The 18,391-nt window shown below is 31.6% G+C and overlaps 1 protein-coding gene across 14 annotated transcripts in view; it reads right to left on the reverse strand.

The window, feature by feature from the left end:
* NBEAL1 (neurobeachin like 1) overlaps positions 1-18,391 on the reverse strand; it is a 190,060-nt gene continuing 171,669 nt past the window's right edge. For 11 of the 14 annotated variants that reach the window (XM_073879856.1, XM_073879868.1, XM_073879864.1 and 8 more), the window contains 5 exons: positions 17,613-17,707; positions 14,114-14,230; positions 13,113-13,274; positions 11,336-11,484; positions 7,254-9,850 (listed from right to left, as the gene is read on the reverse strand). In XM_073879856.1, coding sequence (XP_073735957.1) covers positions 9,574-9,850; positions 11,336-11,484; positions 13,113-13,274; positions 14,114-14,230; positions 17,613-17,707 — 800 coding nt within the window. In that variant the 3' untranslated portion in view covers positions 7,254-9,573. Of the gene's footprint in view, positions 7,216-7,253; positions 9,851-11,335; positions 11,485-13,112; positions 13,275-14,113; positions 14,231-17,612; positions 17,708-18,391 lie in introns of those variants that run through there. The other 3 variants (XM_073879860.1, XM_073879871.1, XM_073879880.1) reach the window with 2 other exon arrangements.

Genomic DNA, 18,391 nt, shown 5'->3' on the forward strand with positions numbered 1-18,391 from the left:
GACAAAAACTGGTCAATTAACCTAACATTTATCTTGTACACACAGGGCTGCAGAAGAAATTCTCATATGAAAGCAGTGATCAATTTGCTGCTTAACAAAAACTGTATTTAATCTCTTGGTTAGTCAAATAACTTAGCCAAGGCTAAATTCTAATCAGACTATGAAGTGAGATTTACAAATCAACTGAAGAAAGTAACATCAATTTTTTATTTGATTTAAACCCATTTTCATATACAAAGCTAATGTATTATGTACAAAATAAACGTACATTCTTCAAAACTGTTAGAATACAAATTTCCAAAGGACTAAAAAAAGTGCAAAGTTCTCAATTATCTTCAATCATGCTATACAGAAACAAATCAAATATTAGCTCATATACACACAGTGAAAAATTTTAAGACACCCAATGTAATAAAACAAAACATACATCTTATATATTTAATCTTAAAAAGATGAGGAAGGAAAGAATGTATTGCACCAAATTAACAGTAACTTCATTATAATGAGAAGACTAATCAAAATATTTACACATCTTTATTAAATCTAAAATTTTCTCAACTTTAAGACCGTTTTTTTGGCATACAAATATTCATTGAGTCACAGTTTGCACAGTCAATAATTAGATATAAATAAGGCTTAATATTCTCTTTCCACATCAATTCCATCAGAATAAATGAGCAGGAACGTTTTATGATAACTACTTTTGAATTCCTTAAATATTTAAGTAGCAGCACAATTTGCAAGTATTTTTTTTAAACAAGTAATTCTGAATTTTCAGCTATCCTCATCTATGTGTGTTCACATGCATTCAAGTCACTGTCACCCTCTATGATTATCATTCACTGAAATGTTCCTATTTAATCTGGGTCCCAGAAAAACTGACCTAAGAGACAAATCATGTGTGTTTTGATATTTTTCTGTCTTAATGGATTCATTTCTATAGCAGTGCACCTGATAGAAAATGTCTAGCTAAATCTCTGATTATTTTTTGCTAAATTTTTTGCTCCAAGTATATAAAAGCAAACAACTGGGGGAAGGAAAACCATACTCCTTAGGAGATTCTGAAGAGAACAGACCAGCCATACAGTTTGCTAACAATTTTTCTTACAGAAAGCTAATTATAAAATAAACAGTATCCACAAATATTTTTGGTGATAGTATTTCTGAATCAGAGCAGTAAAATGCTAGAAGAGGGGAAAAAAAGTCTAAAATGTGTAAGATCTTTGACAGCAAGATCTACTGTAATATGTCATAATTTTACAAGAAGGTAGAAACTATGATACTTTTAAAAGCAATCAAAATCCCAAAGGAAGAAACAAAGTTATTTTCTTTAATCCCTATATAAGAAATTAAGAGGTTGATTTTTTTTCAGTTAGGTCTGACAATATCTCCTTACCAGAACCACTTCTAAAGTGTTTATTAATATAATTTTAACATTCTGAAGAGCAAAATAAGGCCAATCACAGCTAAGTTTTTTCCTTCAAAATGCAAGACGGGCATTTGTTGAATTTATAGGTTGAGCCCACTAAATCTTAAAACACATCGCTTGGATAGTGTATGAAATGTTTCCAAAGGAAGGAACATCAAAAATAGCATTTTAACATTAACTAGTTAGTACCCTGGCTACCAGAGAACCTCTGGTTTTAATACCTATTATTTTGAAATATATTATTACCAAAATAAAATTTTAAAAGGTCCAATTGGAATAAGACTTTTTAAAAAGTTTATATTTTAATAAAAAAAATATAATTTTATTTTTCAACCCTACCTAAATCCTAACTTTTTATTCTTACAGTGCTACATTGTAATATTGCAACTAATCATTTGTACATTCAAAAATAGGTATAAATTTTAAATGAGACAGCCATCATATTATAAGTGGAAAAACACACACAAACACACCCAAAACTCCACTAACAGTCAACTTTGAAAAATGAATGGGTAATTCAATGACAGAACTGTGCTGTTGTTGTTATGGTAATATTTGCAAAATAAGTTTCCAGGGAAACATTAAAAATCTATACCACAGAAAACAAATGTTAGATTAGTGACTTTCTATTTGTTCTTTTCCCTTGAATTTTCAGTTTATAAGATTATAGGCATTAAGATAAAAGTAAATACAGGTGTATATCTGTCCTTTTAGTTTTCACTACAGCCATTAGCTTCCTAAGACCAAATCTTGTGTTTAGAAATCACCCACATGTGACAAATATCAGTGAGATAATCTAAGATATGTCTGATGAATTATACAATCTAGCCCAAATGTTTATGATAATATAGCCACTTTTAGACAGAGTTCTTATACTGAAGAAAATCACATAACTCCTATATGTAGGATGGCTTTATATTTTTAACATAGAGAATTACATCATTTCCAATATAGGCCTAAATATTTTAAATGTTAATGCTTTATTTTCTGTAATACCAGGACTTTTTATATGAAAAAATTAAAGATTATTTCCATATTGAGAAGTCATCAGAAGAAGTACTTAGGGAATATATCCAGTGCTTTTTAATTAGAAAAATTCTATTGATTACTACCTTCAAGGCTATGAAAGACCTAATTCTATTTTTAAACCTAGCATTTTGTAACTCATGCTTTTTATTAATACTTTAAAATATTACCTAATTCAAATATGCAAATACTCACTGACTCACTAGGAAGTAATAAAAGCAAACAGACACTTTTTTGGAAGCAAATGTTAGTTGTAATATTCAAATGTGAAAGGTCTGAAGAAAGTTATAATAATAATGCAACTGAAAAGGAAATTTGGTTGTTTCAGTGGCAAGCAAAACAAAGATAAGAAAGCCATTCCAAGCAAATTTTAGAAAAATGTCTCCAAGGATAATGATTAAACCTATTTTCCTATATGTCTGTGAATAAGCAATCTGATTTATAAAAATGGATATAATTTCTATAGTGGAAAATATTTTAAGACTTAATATAAGAATCCTGAGACATAATTTTTTTTATACTAAGTAAAGAAATTCAGAAAGTCCAGAGTAGGGCCTAGACTTCTGTATATTTATAGAACGCATGGACAAGTCTGATCTGCAATCTCAATTAAGAAACACTGGCTTAGAAAATGCTAGATTCAAATTAAAGAAGTTGTGGCCAACATTTTAATAATATTGAAATGATGAGGGATAACACTATATTTGTTGTTGCAGTAATGTCATCAGAAAAAGCACCACCAGGACTCTGATATAGGAAAGCTCTTCAGAACAATGTTCTGGATGGGGTTAAATTTAAAGCAAAACAAATGTTGGGTATATATAATAAAGGAATTTGGTTAAAAAGAATATTGAGAATGGATATTTGTTGGGAGTGATAAAAATATTTAAGATTGGCCACTTACTGGGAAAGAACAGAGTCAGCTGATGAAAGGAACAATAATTAGGACAAGCTAGCAGTCTGCGTGATACAAGAAAACAACAGATTAGATTTAGAAAAGAAAAAATATATATGCATTTTATCAGTCAAAAATTTTATCCCACAGACAGGTTTAAGAACTTATTTATGGAAGACAATTGTATTAATGTATTTGAAGAGACCAATCTTCACTCATTCACACACACACACCCTATGATAGTACATGTTATATATATATTATTTAATATTTATATTTAATATAGTTCATGCACTTGCATCTTTTCATTGGAAGGGTAATAAAGACAATGCTACTCATTTTTATAAATGTAAATATATAAAAGGAGCTAACCTCTTTAAATTTAACTAAAAGATTTCCATTAGTGATTTCTTTAGTAACAACAATAAAAATATACCTAAAGGCAAAGGCTATGTGTCTACCATCATTAAATAAAAAGCTGGTATTCAAGTTAAAAATTTTCTCTGCCTACTCTTATTCAAGTAAAATATAAACAATCTTAGGTTAAGATTCAATTTTCAAATCTAAATTCTAATTAATTATGAGGGTACACTTACTCCTTCATATGCATAAAATTGATTTTCAATACCAGTTCTTTAAGGATAATTGTTATATGCCTTACACTGAGTAAAAAAGGAAGCCTCACTGACATTCCTTGCTAATGACATGAATACCCGGCATTTTCTCTCCTACAAAAAGAACGTGACCTAAAAAAAGCACTGTGACCTAATGGAAACTAATAGATAGAAACTTATTAATAGCTGACACGAGCTTCACAGGCTTAAAAGACTGTAAGCCAACTGGACAAGCTTTATTTTCATCATATACTTTTCTAATTTCCATGCCCTGATCTATTTTTTCTTCTCTCCTCCAATTCTATCTAATTATAACAGAATACTGATTGGAGAGTGAAAAATTGGTTCTTTATTCTCTAAATGAACACAGCTATTGTTATGTTTTAATACTTGAGACCTCACTTTGTAAGAGCAACATCATTATCCTAGTATAAATCTCTCCCCATCACCAGATTTTTTATGTCAATCATCACCAGTATCAAGAAACAAAAGCAGATGAAAATTTCTTTAGATAACAAACTTCATAGCAGCTGAGATTATATTGATCAACTGAAATCACCTGTTATTCCATTCTAATCATACCGTTGTTCACTTCTCCCATTATATAAATAGAAACATCTTCTACGGATAACATCTAAATACACCAGAATCCCCCAAAGTATATCTTTCCAGTGATTTTATCTAGTCATTTTTAATTCAGTGGGCTACACTGTTTAAAAGAGGCTTATATTTTTCAGCTAATGGTTCTACTATATTTGCTTACTTTAAAAGATAAACTCAAGTTCCATTCCTCTAGACTAATGCTAGTATTCTCAGATTTTCCTGAAAACCTTACATTTTTGGTTTTTACTTTTTGGAAAAAGTAATATAGGAAGAATTCCACAGTTCTGAGCATCTACTGTTAGTCTAGGTAGGATATTTATTTTACTGTGAACAAAGGGTCTTCTATTTGTGCTATAAAATGAATACTGCTTGTTCAGTTCTTCCATCTAAAGAGCAGCAAAGTAAAACACCATAAATTTAGGAATTTTGCCCTGATAAGTTAAACTTCTTTGTAATTTGTAAGCATCCATCCAAAATAATTCCAAAACCAGTATTAAGTAACCTTAAAAATAAGGCATCCTTACACAAAATCTCTGGATAAGTAAGCAAAAGAAAAATTTCCAAAATTTTGATTCAGAAAAGTTTTTTTAAAAAATCAACATTTAAAATACCAAAAGTCAATCATGTTGGTTCTTATGACTTGAAACCTCCTAAAAAATATAATATAAAAAACAGAAATAGAATGAAATAAATAGAAGCAACAAATCTCAATAAATCATAATTATCTCTATTGACTTATTTTGAGACATTCTCATCACAAATTTCTGAAGTCCTTAAAAAGGAAATCTTTACATTTACATATGCTCTATTTTACACTTGCTGCACCAGTTTATTTCAGTGTTATTTACCTAAAACATAACTGTTCGGTTTTTTTTTTTACTAAACAAAACAGGGGATTTTAAATAATTGGAAGGAAAATTCTTCTATAAGTTATTATTCCTGACTCAAACAGATCACATCTATTCAAAAAGCTTCCCTAAACTGAATCCTGTATTTCTCTTAATTTTTTTTACTTACTCATAGGATTATAAAGAGAATGGTATTGGATACTGTGGACAACTGAAGAGAACAATTACAGAGGGAAAGTTTCTTAAAGATGCCATTGAGAAGACAACTAGATGTAAGGAAATCTATGATTTGCGGAATAAAAAGGAATATTATTATTTCATAAGAAACTATTACTGTGAGAAGTCTTTTTTTTTTCCTTCTGATCACAGACCCCTTAATGAAAGCCACACACTCACTTCTGAAAAAAATGCAGTTAACACATGGAATTTCCACATAATTTCAGGGGATTCATAAATTCCCCCAAACCCATGGAATCTCAGTTTAAGGACACTTGTAGTTGTAAAAGCTCTCTGACCTAACTCAAGATGACCTTATAAAAGCAGGTTTAACAATCTCTTTGAATTTCAAAATAAATCTATCAGCTTTTTACTTTAAAATATTGAACATTAAGCATATGTAACACTTAACTATGTATAATAACATTAATTATAATCTTAAAAGTTATACATAACATGAAATAGAAATGTTTTTAAAAATTACTATATCTAAATGACTAATTTAAGTGATGCGTATCTTTTCAATTCATTTATCAATCACATGGAAGTTAGGTAAAAATGTTAATGTATTTGGTATCATTGCTAACACTTCTAATTATGAGGAAAGACACAGTATTTGCTTAGTAAAGAATAAGCGAAGAAAATTTGAACTTTGCAGATATAAATTGTGTTGCAAATGCTAATACTTAAAGAGTCCACCTGTCAAAATCATAATCAGCATTTTCCTTAATTATACTACTAATGAAATACATCTGCAAAATATATCTCTAGTTTCTCTTATTCCTACTTAACCTTTATTATTTAAGCATAATAATATATTTTAGTAAGTTCTCATTAGTAATATGCTAAGTAGTAGTGGAATGACCCAATGTACCGGTTTCAACTGTCTTATATTCAACTTATCATGAAAACCTGTAATTTACACTGAGTTTTGAAAATCCAAGTGTGCAACAGATGCCTTTAAAATATTACCCCAATCAGGAGTTCCATAAATAAGCTTATGTATTTTTAAATATGGTGGTCAGTAAATAGGAAAATGATTAACTAAAGAATACATTAAAAGCCATATCTCTCAACTGTCCCACTATCTGTCCTCTTCTTAGAAATACCTTAAATTTTGCTGTTTAGAATAATGGAATTATATCCAACTTCTTCATTTTTGGAAGTTTTCTCCCCCAGTGGCTCTAATGATCTTTAGGAATGAACCTCAAATCTAATTCAATTGTATTTTCGTAAATCCACCTTGATGTAGATCAAGAATTAGTCAATAAGACTGGATTCATTGTTAACCAGAAATTTTTAAAGTGGATAATAATACAACCTGTGTCTTTATACACACATAGCATACTGAATTTTGGTAATTTCTAAATGATTTTCAGTGATAAAAGCCCTGATACATTTCAGATAGTTGAGAGATGTGGTTAAAGTGACAAAGCAGTAAATCAAGTTTCATGTATCCATGACAGAAGATGGAAATAGTAATCACTTGGAATCTTGAGTATTATATTCAGTTTCTCCAGCTGAAATCTGGCTGAGTCGCTTGCTAGATCCCCACAGTTTTCGAGAAAGCTGACCTGAACGCATCTGTTTAAAGTAATCCAGAGAAATGAAGAATAGATGTTATTTAAAGAAAGAAAAAAAAAAAAGAATAAGTGAAATTGATATGCAAGACACTGATTTTGTAGAATGCAGAATATAAATTTTGTTAGCAGAATAATTAACATTTTAGTGATTCTTCATTAATAATAATTAAAGAACGGCTTCTCTATGTTGGTTGTCTTTCAGTTGAGAAAGGTCTAATGCCAAAGTGTTAATTTTAAAATTAAATGTCCCAGTTTGTCCAAATTACCAGTCCCTTTCTTTATAAATTAACAAAACTGGGTGTTATATGCAACTAATGAATCACTGAACACTACATCAAGAACTAATGATGTTGGCCAACTGAACATTATAAAAAAAGGTTAAAAAAATAACAATACATTTCACTTCATTAAAATAATCTTCTGAAATTATACTTTAGCTAATAAGAAACTTAAGTTTGAGGATTTCTCCTCTTGTATTTAAAGTAATATTAATGCTTATCACAAAGATAAGAAAAAAGTAAAATTATGTTCAGATGAAGAGAAAAAATTTTAGGATATTTTGATATAAGAATTTCAAAAAATAATATTTAACAATAGAATGATAAAACATAATTTAGAAAACAAGAATAGCCTAAGGTCTCTGAAGGTAAGAATCACATTTTGTCCACCATTAATTTATATCACCTAGCACACTTCTCAGCATATAATAATTATTAATTAAATATTAATCCAATTGGTGAATAAATGCCCCTCTAAAAGTGCTTACACTTCTAGGCAGGGCAAAAAAAGAACCCATGTGGAAAACATTTCTCAGTCTAAGCATATGATTATGATGTCAGAATTACTTTCCCAAGTGGAATCTACTTTTTTTTTAAAGATTTTTTATTTATTTGATAGAGACACAGCGAGAGAGGGAACACAAGAATCTACTTTTTAATGTCAATTCATTGCCACCCTTTTTCAATGGTTACCCTTCTCTAGGGTACATTTATTGAAGGGATAAAAAAATCAAGCCTCACGCACAGACACTTTGGCATGCTTGTTATGCATTTTCATTTCCAGATGTATTTCCGGAAACATTATTTCCATTAATCTATTACCACTTTGCCATCTTATTTATAAATACAAATTTTGTATGGAGAATGTAATACATAAAACTGATAATTGACTTAAAATACATGTTAATCAAGATTTTGATCTTTTAGATAAATTCAGATACTGAAATAAAAATTTTTTCATACCTAAATCTTGATTTAATTTTGATACTGTCATATACAATTATATTTTAATTATGCAAGATTCTAAGTATTCAATTATATAATAAAGTAGATCCATACTTCCAGCTGATACATCCAAAGATGTAAAAAGATAAATACTTTTATTTAAAATCTACACACAATTAAGATTCCATGTGTTGTAGCCTACATAAATCTTTCAGCAAAGACAAAAAAACTTTAGTAAGTAGTACAAAACATTGATTGAGGCCAATGAAATGAAGCTTTTTAGGCATTTTTTCCCAATCAATTTTTGAAGAAAATGTGTGCACATAATGGTCACTTCATTTAAAAAAAATCAGTAAAATAAAAAACTGAAACAGTGAGAAAAAATGCTTAAAATATTTTAAATATAAGTGAAATACCAAGATATGGACTTTCTGACATTGTGTGGGGGACTGTTACACTAAAGGTAAATGTCACAATCAATTTAATAAGACCTCTCTTTTGTTATAATAATATCTTGAAAAAGAGAATAAGAACTAACAGAATCTTAAAATATATATAAAAACAAAAAGGTCCCTATGATCCATGGTAGATTTATTAAAACCAGTGACAGTGTGTTATTCACTAGTGTCTTCTCTGGAAACAATTCCAATAGATGCTGTGTTTTAGATTTCTCAGAAAAGACTAATGGTTATCAATACAAATTTATAATGCTTAATTTGACTCTATGTAATAAAAGAAATTTTCTAAAAGAATCACTAAATTACTTGAAATATAGCCACTAAGTTTTCTAAGGAACAATATCAGATTTATGCTATCTGAATATTCAGTAATTGATAAACCATTGGCAAATCTATAATAAGTACAGGAAACTCATTGAGAATTAGCATATTTGTTCTGCTAATTCTGGTATTTTTGTTGAAAGTAAAGTACATAGTTTTATTGTTTGAGCCTGTATTTCATTTTTTATAAAGGCTTTTATGTATTAAAAATCCAAGTAGTGTCTTGAATCTAGATTTGGAAAGATAGATAATAAAAGAACTTTCTTATTCATATAGAGTGATAGAAACTGCCAAATATGTGCTTTCAATTGTATCATAATAAAAACATCACTCTTGAATACTAGCTTTATCCCCTTTTCATTTACTATCCTTTGAAAAATCAAACCTGGTTTTTAATTTGTTCATCCATAATGGAGACTTCTGATTCAGCTGGAACAAAGGAGAACCAAAGGAATCCCCAATAGGATGGGAAAAGAAGTTCTTGATGCTATGTTTTACCTCAGCTTGCTTGCCAACACCCACTACAATCAACTTGCCATCTTCTAATCCTACAAGAATATGGCTGTATTCTTTGGTTACACAAACACAGTGGATAGGCATTCGCATGGCTAATGGGTTCAGGCTGAGATTCAAACTAGAAGAGAAATGAAACACACACACATAATTACATGGATACATTAATAGATTCAGAGAATTTTGTAACTGGAAGATAACCTAATGATCATCTGATTCTGCATTCTAATTTTACAGATGTGTAATGTAGATTCAGGAAGCCTGAATGGCTCACACAAGGGCCCACATAATAGCATTACTTAAAATACATATTTTTTTCTATTCTCAACATCTGTTTTTCTTCTAACCATATATATAATCTCTCACTAAATGATTTTTACCTTGTTGATTAAAAAGTGACAGTAGGACAAAAAGGGCAAAAGTTCATAAAGTGTGTGCATGTTGGGGGGTAAGGTTGATAAAACTGTTCTATCTGCCTTGTCTTAGAAGACATAATATATAAATATATAATATAAAACATAATAAATATCTAAAAATATGATATAAAAACATGACATAATACTCAATTATGGAAAATGTCCATGGCTTTTAGCATTAGAAAACAAAGAATCCTCTGATGTACACACTATGTTTGGACTAACCTGCTAAAAGATCTCACTCATTTTTAGAATCTGGCATTCTCTCTTTTTTTTTTTCTCCTTACCACTGATCTGGGATTCTCTTAACAATACCGTAAAAGAAAATGTTGGAAAGATACAACTCAAACAGGAACTCAGTGCTTTACTGCTGGAGAATGACAAAATTGAGAAGAGAATTACAAAAATAGGGAAAGGATGTTGGTACAGAAGTGATTCTGATGTGAATGTGGTAAGAGAAAACACCCTGGAATCAGGAAATGATTTAAAAGAAAGGTTTGGGAGGGGCCAAGATAGTCTCAGGAATACAAATATTAACATAAACCACAATAAATTTTTTAAAAATGGAAGAAAAGAATGTATTTGCGCATACAAGGAATAATAGTGCTTTGTGTATATAAGTTAGCAAATATGAAGAATATAAAACTTAAAAATATATCCACTACTTAAACATCCTTTTCCTTCATTGGTTTAAATAACAAGACTCCCCACCAATTTTACACATACATATACACAATCGTGAACAGATACCTTAGCCTTAAAAATACTTTAGTTTGTTTTACCACAATTAAAAAAAATTTTAAGCCCTAACTGTAGTTTGTAAAAATTCAAACTATAATTGAACAAATTTCCAAATCCATAATCCAGGTTTGGCACCATGAAAATTCTTTTTCTGGCTTTTAAAATTTTACTGTGGTAAAATACATGTAACATAAAATTTCCTACATTTTTAAAATGTACGTCTATATTTCATTTACTTATCCAGAAATACTTCAGCTTCCCAAATTTTTTTCAGTTGCCAAAAATGACATGTTCATAATAAATGATAAACCAAAAGATTAGAAATCTTTGATTGCTGATTTCTACTCTAGGCTGAAGATCAAGAGTTGCATGCTCCACTCAATGAGCCAGTGAGGTGCCCCTATTACCACCTTTTCTTAAGTGAGACTTCAATGATTCTTATTATTTACCTGTGGAGATCTCTTATGGACAGGAAGCCTTGTAAACTGCCCATGATAATATGTTCTCCAGTGATACATATATCTGATACTTGTTCTGTCAGGACTTGGGACCCTAGATGCTTGCCATTTACAGAAAACAGATGTAATGCATTCTTATCCTGTAAAGATTAGGTGAAGAAAATTTAATGATCTCAAACGAAAATGGAGTTTTAATACTGACAAAACTGTGACTATAACAGAATAACTACTGGATTTAAAATTTTGGAATAAACATATAGTTATGTTTAAAGAGAAAGTGTGTAGACAATATTATTAAAGTGATTTTAAATGAGAAGTAATTATATATTTTAAGAAAATATTTAAATAAATAATTGCCAAGTAAATAAATACTAAACAGGGACTGTGATCTGTCCAAACGAATGAAAATCTCATCCAGTCTAAAAAACCCCACAATACATTTTTTTAAACCCCACATTCTTAACACAGAACAAAGAAATTCTCTTAACTTTTTTTAAAGCTTCAGTTCTTTTTTTTAAAATTTTATTGTTATGTTAATCACCATACATTACATCATTACTTCTTGATGTAGTGTTCCATGATTCATTGTTTGTGCATAACACCCAGTGCTCCATGAAGAATGTGCCCTCTTTAATACCCATCACCAGGCTAACCCATCCCCCAACCCTCCTCCCCTCTAGAACCCTCAGTTTGTTTTTCAGAGTCCATCGTCTCTCATGGTTAGGGTATGTGCTATGGTGAACGCTGTGAATTGTGCAAGACTGTTGAATCACAGATCTGTACTTCTGAAACAAATAAAGCTACAGTTCTTTTAAAATTTTTATTGATTTTAAGTTATCTCTATGCCCAATGTGGGACTTGAACTCATAAACCCTGAGATCAAGAGTCTCATGCTCTATCAACTGAGCTACCCAAGATTCTGTTAAATTTTTTTTAAAGATTAACTTTTTTGAGAGAGAGAGAGAATGCGTGTGCACATGGGCACGCAAGCAGGGGAGGGGCAGAAAGAGAAAGACAGAGAGAGAGAATTCCAAGCAGACTCCCCACTCAGCGGGGAATCCAATGCAGGGTTCAATCCCATGACCCTGAGATCATGACCTGAGCTAAAATCAAGAGTCGGATACTTAACTGACTGAGCCACCCAGGTCCCCCAATTCTCTAATTTTTATTTATTTATTTAAAAATTTTTTTAAAGATTTTATTTATTTATTTATTTGAGAGAGAGAGAGAGAGATAAGACAGAGGGGCAATAAGCTGGGTGAGGGGCAGAAGGAGAGGGACAAGCAGACTCCCTGCTGAGTAGGAAGCCCAACTTGGGGCTCAATCCCAGAACCCCAGGATCATGACCTTAACTGACTGAGCACCAGGCGCCCCACTGATGCTCTAATTTTTAAAAAGCTTTATCATGGAAAGAAAGAGAACATAATTCATGGCTTATTTATACCCAGCGTGTACAAGAAGAATTTAATTTGGTTATAATTTCCACTTAAGCTTCTTAAGTCCCACATAACCAGAAATTCTTTTTGAAATCAGTTATTATATGGTCAATAGAAATCCCTAAAACAAAATATAAACATGAGGCCAAGACTGTGATAGGGGTCCATTTAATGGTAAGGAATGAACAAACTGAAAGATAAAAGGAAAATATCCTTTTCAAAAAAATGGTGTTCTTCATCAAAATGCCTCATATATACAGTAAAATATGGAAAGGAAAAGACAGGGTTATAGTCTAGTCCTACTGCATGTAACTGTTATATATATATAATACCTTGAGATTGGTCTTTTCTTCAACGCTAGAATAGATGACAATATGTCCTTCCCAGGATATAGCCAAATTAGGAATAGTCAGGAGCAGAGAACTCTCACAAGGTGGCCGTAAAGTCCTCATGTATTGACCTTTCTGAATGGTATGTATAATCACAGTGCCATCCTACACACAGATAATATCAGAACATGAAAAAGAGAACAACAAAAAAGAAGGCCAGATAAATAAATACGGGAAACGAACTCAGAAAATGATTATTCTACCACGGACACATGTATCTTAGGAAAAATTCCAATCTTGAAATCTGAAATAGTATTCTATTTTATTTTTATTTTCTTAAAGATTTCATCTATTTATTTGTCAGTGAAAGAGAGTACGAGCAGGGGGATCGGCAGGAAGAGGGAGAAGCAGGCTCCCCACTGAGCAAGGAGCCAGATGTGAGACTTGATCCTAGGACCCCGGGATCATGACCTGAGCCAAAGGCAGACGCTTAACTGACTGAGCCATCCAGGCGTCCCTTGAAATAGTATTTTATTTCGTAAGATGCCCTCTTTCCTTAACTAATAAGACCAGTAAAATACCAAAATAGAATCCAGTCTCTTTAAGTTTCTTCTTTCCGTGTTATGCTACTTCTGCAAAGTCCTACACAAATAAAGAATTCCTATACTTTTACCAGTCCACCTAGAAAAAAATTTATCATTCTAATTTTAACACATGTGCCTCCAAAGCAAGCATGAGAATATTTAAATATAAATATTGTTTCTCAATTTGTAGAAAAAATTAGCATTTTTTAAAGATTTATTTATTTATATTTAGAGAGGGGGGGCAGAGGGGCGGAGGGAGAGAATCTCAAGCAGACTCCCCGCTGAGCTCGGAGCCCAAGGTGGGGCTCAATCTCAGGACCCTGAGATCATGGCCTGAGCCGAAATCAAGAGTCGGATGCTTAACCGACTGAGCCATCCAGGTGCCCTGAAAATTAGCATTTCTTAAAGGTGAAATCTTACCCTTGATCCTGACACTGCCATGTCTAGTTCAGTGCTGATGCCAACACTCAATACCTCATCAGTGTGTCCATACAGAATCTGAAAGGGTTTAGACGCTAAGCCCACAGGAATACCTCCCTAATGTTAAAAGAGAAGCAAAGGTTAATTTTCTAGTAGGTTATTTTCTGCAAAAAGGTTTATACTATATTTAAATTGTCTAATCACAAAGTAACATTGCAACTAGTTCTTACCACAGCATCTATTCGTAACAGGACTCATTCTTATGTTCCTCCTTGGATTCTCAAATTATTCTCAGTCTTTTGAAGCTCTAAAACTTAATCTGAATAGTTCCAAAGTTGCTTGCTTTGGATTAATTCTAACAGGTATATTATTTGTCCTTCCTTTATTACAAACAAACTTCATATTCTTTCTGAATACTTTTTTTTTTGGTTGACATAAGATGTTAGGTATACAACAATGATTCAACAATTCTATAAATTACACACTGCTGACCATGGTAAGTGTAGTTATCATCTGTCACCATACAATGTTATTATATTAGCTATGTTCCCTATGCTGTATTTCTGTGACTTATTTTATAGAATTTAATTATTTTAAATCTTTATTTCATATTAATAATTTGATATTCAGCCACATCAAATCTGTTGCTTACTGTTTCTACTTTTGAGTTTATTATATTCATAATGGTATTGGTTTTAATATTGGTTTGATTCTTCTGCATTCTTTTCATCTTATTTTAAGATTTATTTTTACTTTAGAGAGAAAGAGAGCACACACGCATGAGCGAGTGGGGGGGGGCAGAAGGAGAGAGAGAAGCAGACTCTCCATTGAGTGTGGATATGCACGCAGAGCTCCATCCCACAACCCGGAGACCACGACCTGAGCCGAAATCAAGAGTCAGTCCCTTGGCCTACTGAGCCACCCAGGTGCCACTCCTTTTCATCTTTTTTTTTTTTTTTTTTAATTTATTTGAGACAGAGTGAGTGAGAGAGCACGAGAAGGGGCAGAGGGAGAAGGAGAAGCAGACTCCTCACTGAGCAGGGATCCTGACATGGGGCTCGATCCCAGCTGGGATCGTGACCTGAGCTGAAGGCAAGACGCTAAACCAACTGAGCCACCCAGGCACCTCTCCTTTTCATCTTACTATGCCACTATATAATTTCATCTTTGAGGTCCTTAAGCCTGTTTTACTGAATTGATATTCTTATGTTCTTCTAATAGCGCAATTTTATTGCAGGGAATCTCTCTACACTTGAGTTGCTGTCTTCACCTGTTTTTAGCATGTTTTGTTTGTACATTACTTTCTATGATATAGAATGAGTAGTTGCCATGGTATTTGTTTATAATTATCCTAGATAACTCTGGATAGGTAGATAACATTTACCTGTGCTATATAATGTAGATGAATTCCCATCAATACTCCTATCTGGGACACATTTGTCTTCCTCTAAGATTGTCAATCTGAATGCTTCGTGTACTTTAATTTATAAAAATCAGGTAATTCCTATATTATTTAAGCATTTCAAATTACAGAGAAAGATGGACCCTTCTCAAAATCATTTTATAAAGTTTGCATATCCCTACACTAAATATGGCAAAGACAAAACAAATACAGATTTATTTCACATATGAGTAGAGAAATACAGTACTAGCAAATATAATTCTGTAGTAAAATATAATACGTTGTGAATTATATGGGTTTATTATAGGAATTCAAGACTGGTTCAAACCTAGGAGACTTTTCAACGTAATACATTAAGAAAAAGAGAAAAGCTATGAATAAAAAAAAGGAAAAGAAACTGAAAAATAGCTGAAAAGGACATTATGGGAACTACTGACAAAATCAGAACATGAACTGTGGATTAGATAATTTGTATTGTATATTGTATAAATGTTAAGTGCTCTGATTTTAATAACGGTGGTTATATATAAAAAAGACTTGTTCTTAGAAAATACACACTGAAGCGTTTAGGGGTAAAGGAACATAATATCTACAACCTTTTTTTCTTTAAGATTTTATTTTTAAGTAATCTATACCCAATATGGGGCTCCAACTCACAACCCCGAGATCAAGAGTTGCATGCTCTACCGACTGAGCCAGCCAGGTGCCCCTACAACGTTTAAATTGCTCCCCCCCCAAAAAAAGATGCTGTGAGAAAGACATCAGAAGAGAATAACACAAATGCAAAAGTGTAGTATTTTTGTACTGAAATTTTACTAAAAAGCTACCAAAAGAAAAAAAAAAAACAGAAGCTAACTACTTAAATATAAAAAAAACACAACCCAACAACAATGTATAATGCAATACAACAGCAAATGCTACACTAAATGGCACAACAGTGAAGGCACTTTCATCAAAATCAGACATAAGACAGGGATGCTCACTATAATTTTTTTACCCTACTGCATTAGGTAATAATGTAACAAGATAAGAATATGAGATCATTAGTATACTGGAAAAGATAAATCCACCTTTATTTTCATTGTAAGATTGTGTATCTATTTTTGGAAAATCTAAGAAATACTAATAATTATAAGAACTGGATAAAAAGATTTGGTAAACCAATTAGATAACTGTATAGAAATCAATAGGTTTTTTTTACAGTAACCATAATCAATTAGAAGTAAAAATGATTTTTAAAAATCCCACCAAAATATTATAATTACAAATAAACATTAAAAAGTACAGAACCTAATAGAAAAAAATTACTAAAAGATTTTATTGAAGAACATTAAAAAAAGAACTGAAATAAATATGGAAAGACATTTTCTATTTCTGGGAAGGCATGATTATAAAAATGTCAACCCATACCAAATTAACATATAAATTAAATATAATTTCATCAAGACTAAAATGGAGTTTTTGAGGAAGATATGGTTAAAATATTTTTAAAGTTCATATGGAAGAATAAACACTAATATAAGATAGCTGAGAACATTTTTTATAAGGCAACACAGTGAAAAATTAGTTTTACCAAATATTAAACTACTAAAATAAAAACATCTTGGTGTTGCCATAGAAATAAGTTAAGTGTAAAAATATGGGGAATCTAGAAAAAGATCCAATCCATTGGGTAATCATTTATGCTGGCATAAATGACTTCTCACCCAGAAGTAAACAAAATCATATATTTTAACATTCTATATTATTAAACATATATTATATACTCTCTCTATATTCTATCATATATATCTATATAGTATATATCTAATACTCTTATTCTATATTAAAAATTATAGAAAAGTTAATTACCAATGGATTAAAGATTAAAATGTAAAAGAAATAAAGCAAGAAAAATATTACAAGAAAATTTTTGGTAATTATTTTAATAAATTTGGAGAAGAAAGCCTGTTAAGCAAAGTAGAAAACCTAAAAGCCATAAAGAAAAAAGACACTTCCTTGAAGCAACATTATAATGAGAGTACAACACAGTTGATAAAAATGATAAATCTGTAATTTTTAGTAGTCCCACCAGAAAGGAAGACAATGTGTAACTACCTGTTGTGTGATTTGCCATATCATACATGTAGTGTCTCTGGAACCAGAAATCAAATGTATTCCACAGTAATCTGTAGCTAAACAAGTCACAATATCTGTAAGAAAAAAGGAATTACAAAGAATGAAAACGGTGGGGTTTTGCAGGAATAGAACTATAAGGGCAATTTTAGTTTATGTTCCATTACTCAATCAGTTGTTTAGCAGGAGAAATCTAAGAATGGCAATGGAAAAAGCACTGGAAAAGGGTGACACAGGAAAGAAGCAGTATTTTTTTTTAAAGATTTTATTTTTAGGGCGCCTGGGTGTACATGCCCCGACCCCAAATTTTGGCTCAGGTTGTGATCTCAGAGTTGTGAGATCAGGCTCTGAATTGGGCTCATGCTCAGCATGGGGTATGCTTGGAATTCTCTCTCTCCCTCTGCCACTCCACCCTTCCCCCTCTCTAAAATAAATAAATAAAATCTTAAAAAAAAAAACAAATATGTTAAAGATTTTATTTTTAAGTAATCTCCACACTCAACGTGGGGCTCAAACTTACAACCCTGAGATCAAGAGTTACATGCTCCACCACCTGAGCCAGGCGCCCCAGGAAAGCAGGAGTATTAAACTCAAGTGGGAGAGTTTTCTTTGAGGCCACCCTGCTTTGAGAGTGAAGAGTACACATGGGCCAGGGAGATGTCTGTTGGAGTCCTGGCTGTGGGTTAGGTGGCTTAGAATGGATCCCCAGGAAGTTTTGATATGCTTCTCTGCTTTCTCACTCTCTCATTTCCATTCACGTT

This window comes from Callorhinus ursinus, unplaced genomic scaffold, assembly GCF_003265705.2.
Source record: "Callorhinus ursinus isolate GAN/ISIS: 27379988/994484 unplaced genomic scaffold, GSC_fseal_2.0 scaffold2, whole genome shotgun sequence".
Classification (NCBI taxonomy): Eukaryota; Metazoa; Chordata; class Mammalia; order Carnivora; family Otariidae; genus Callorhinus; species Callorhinus ursinus.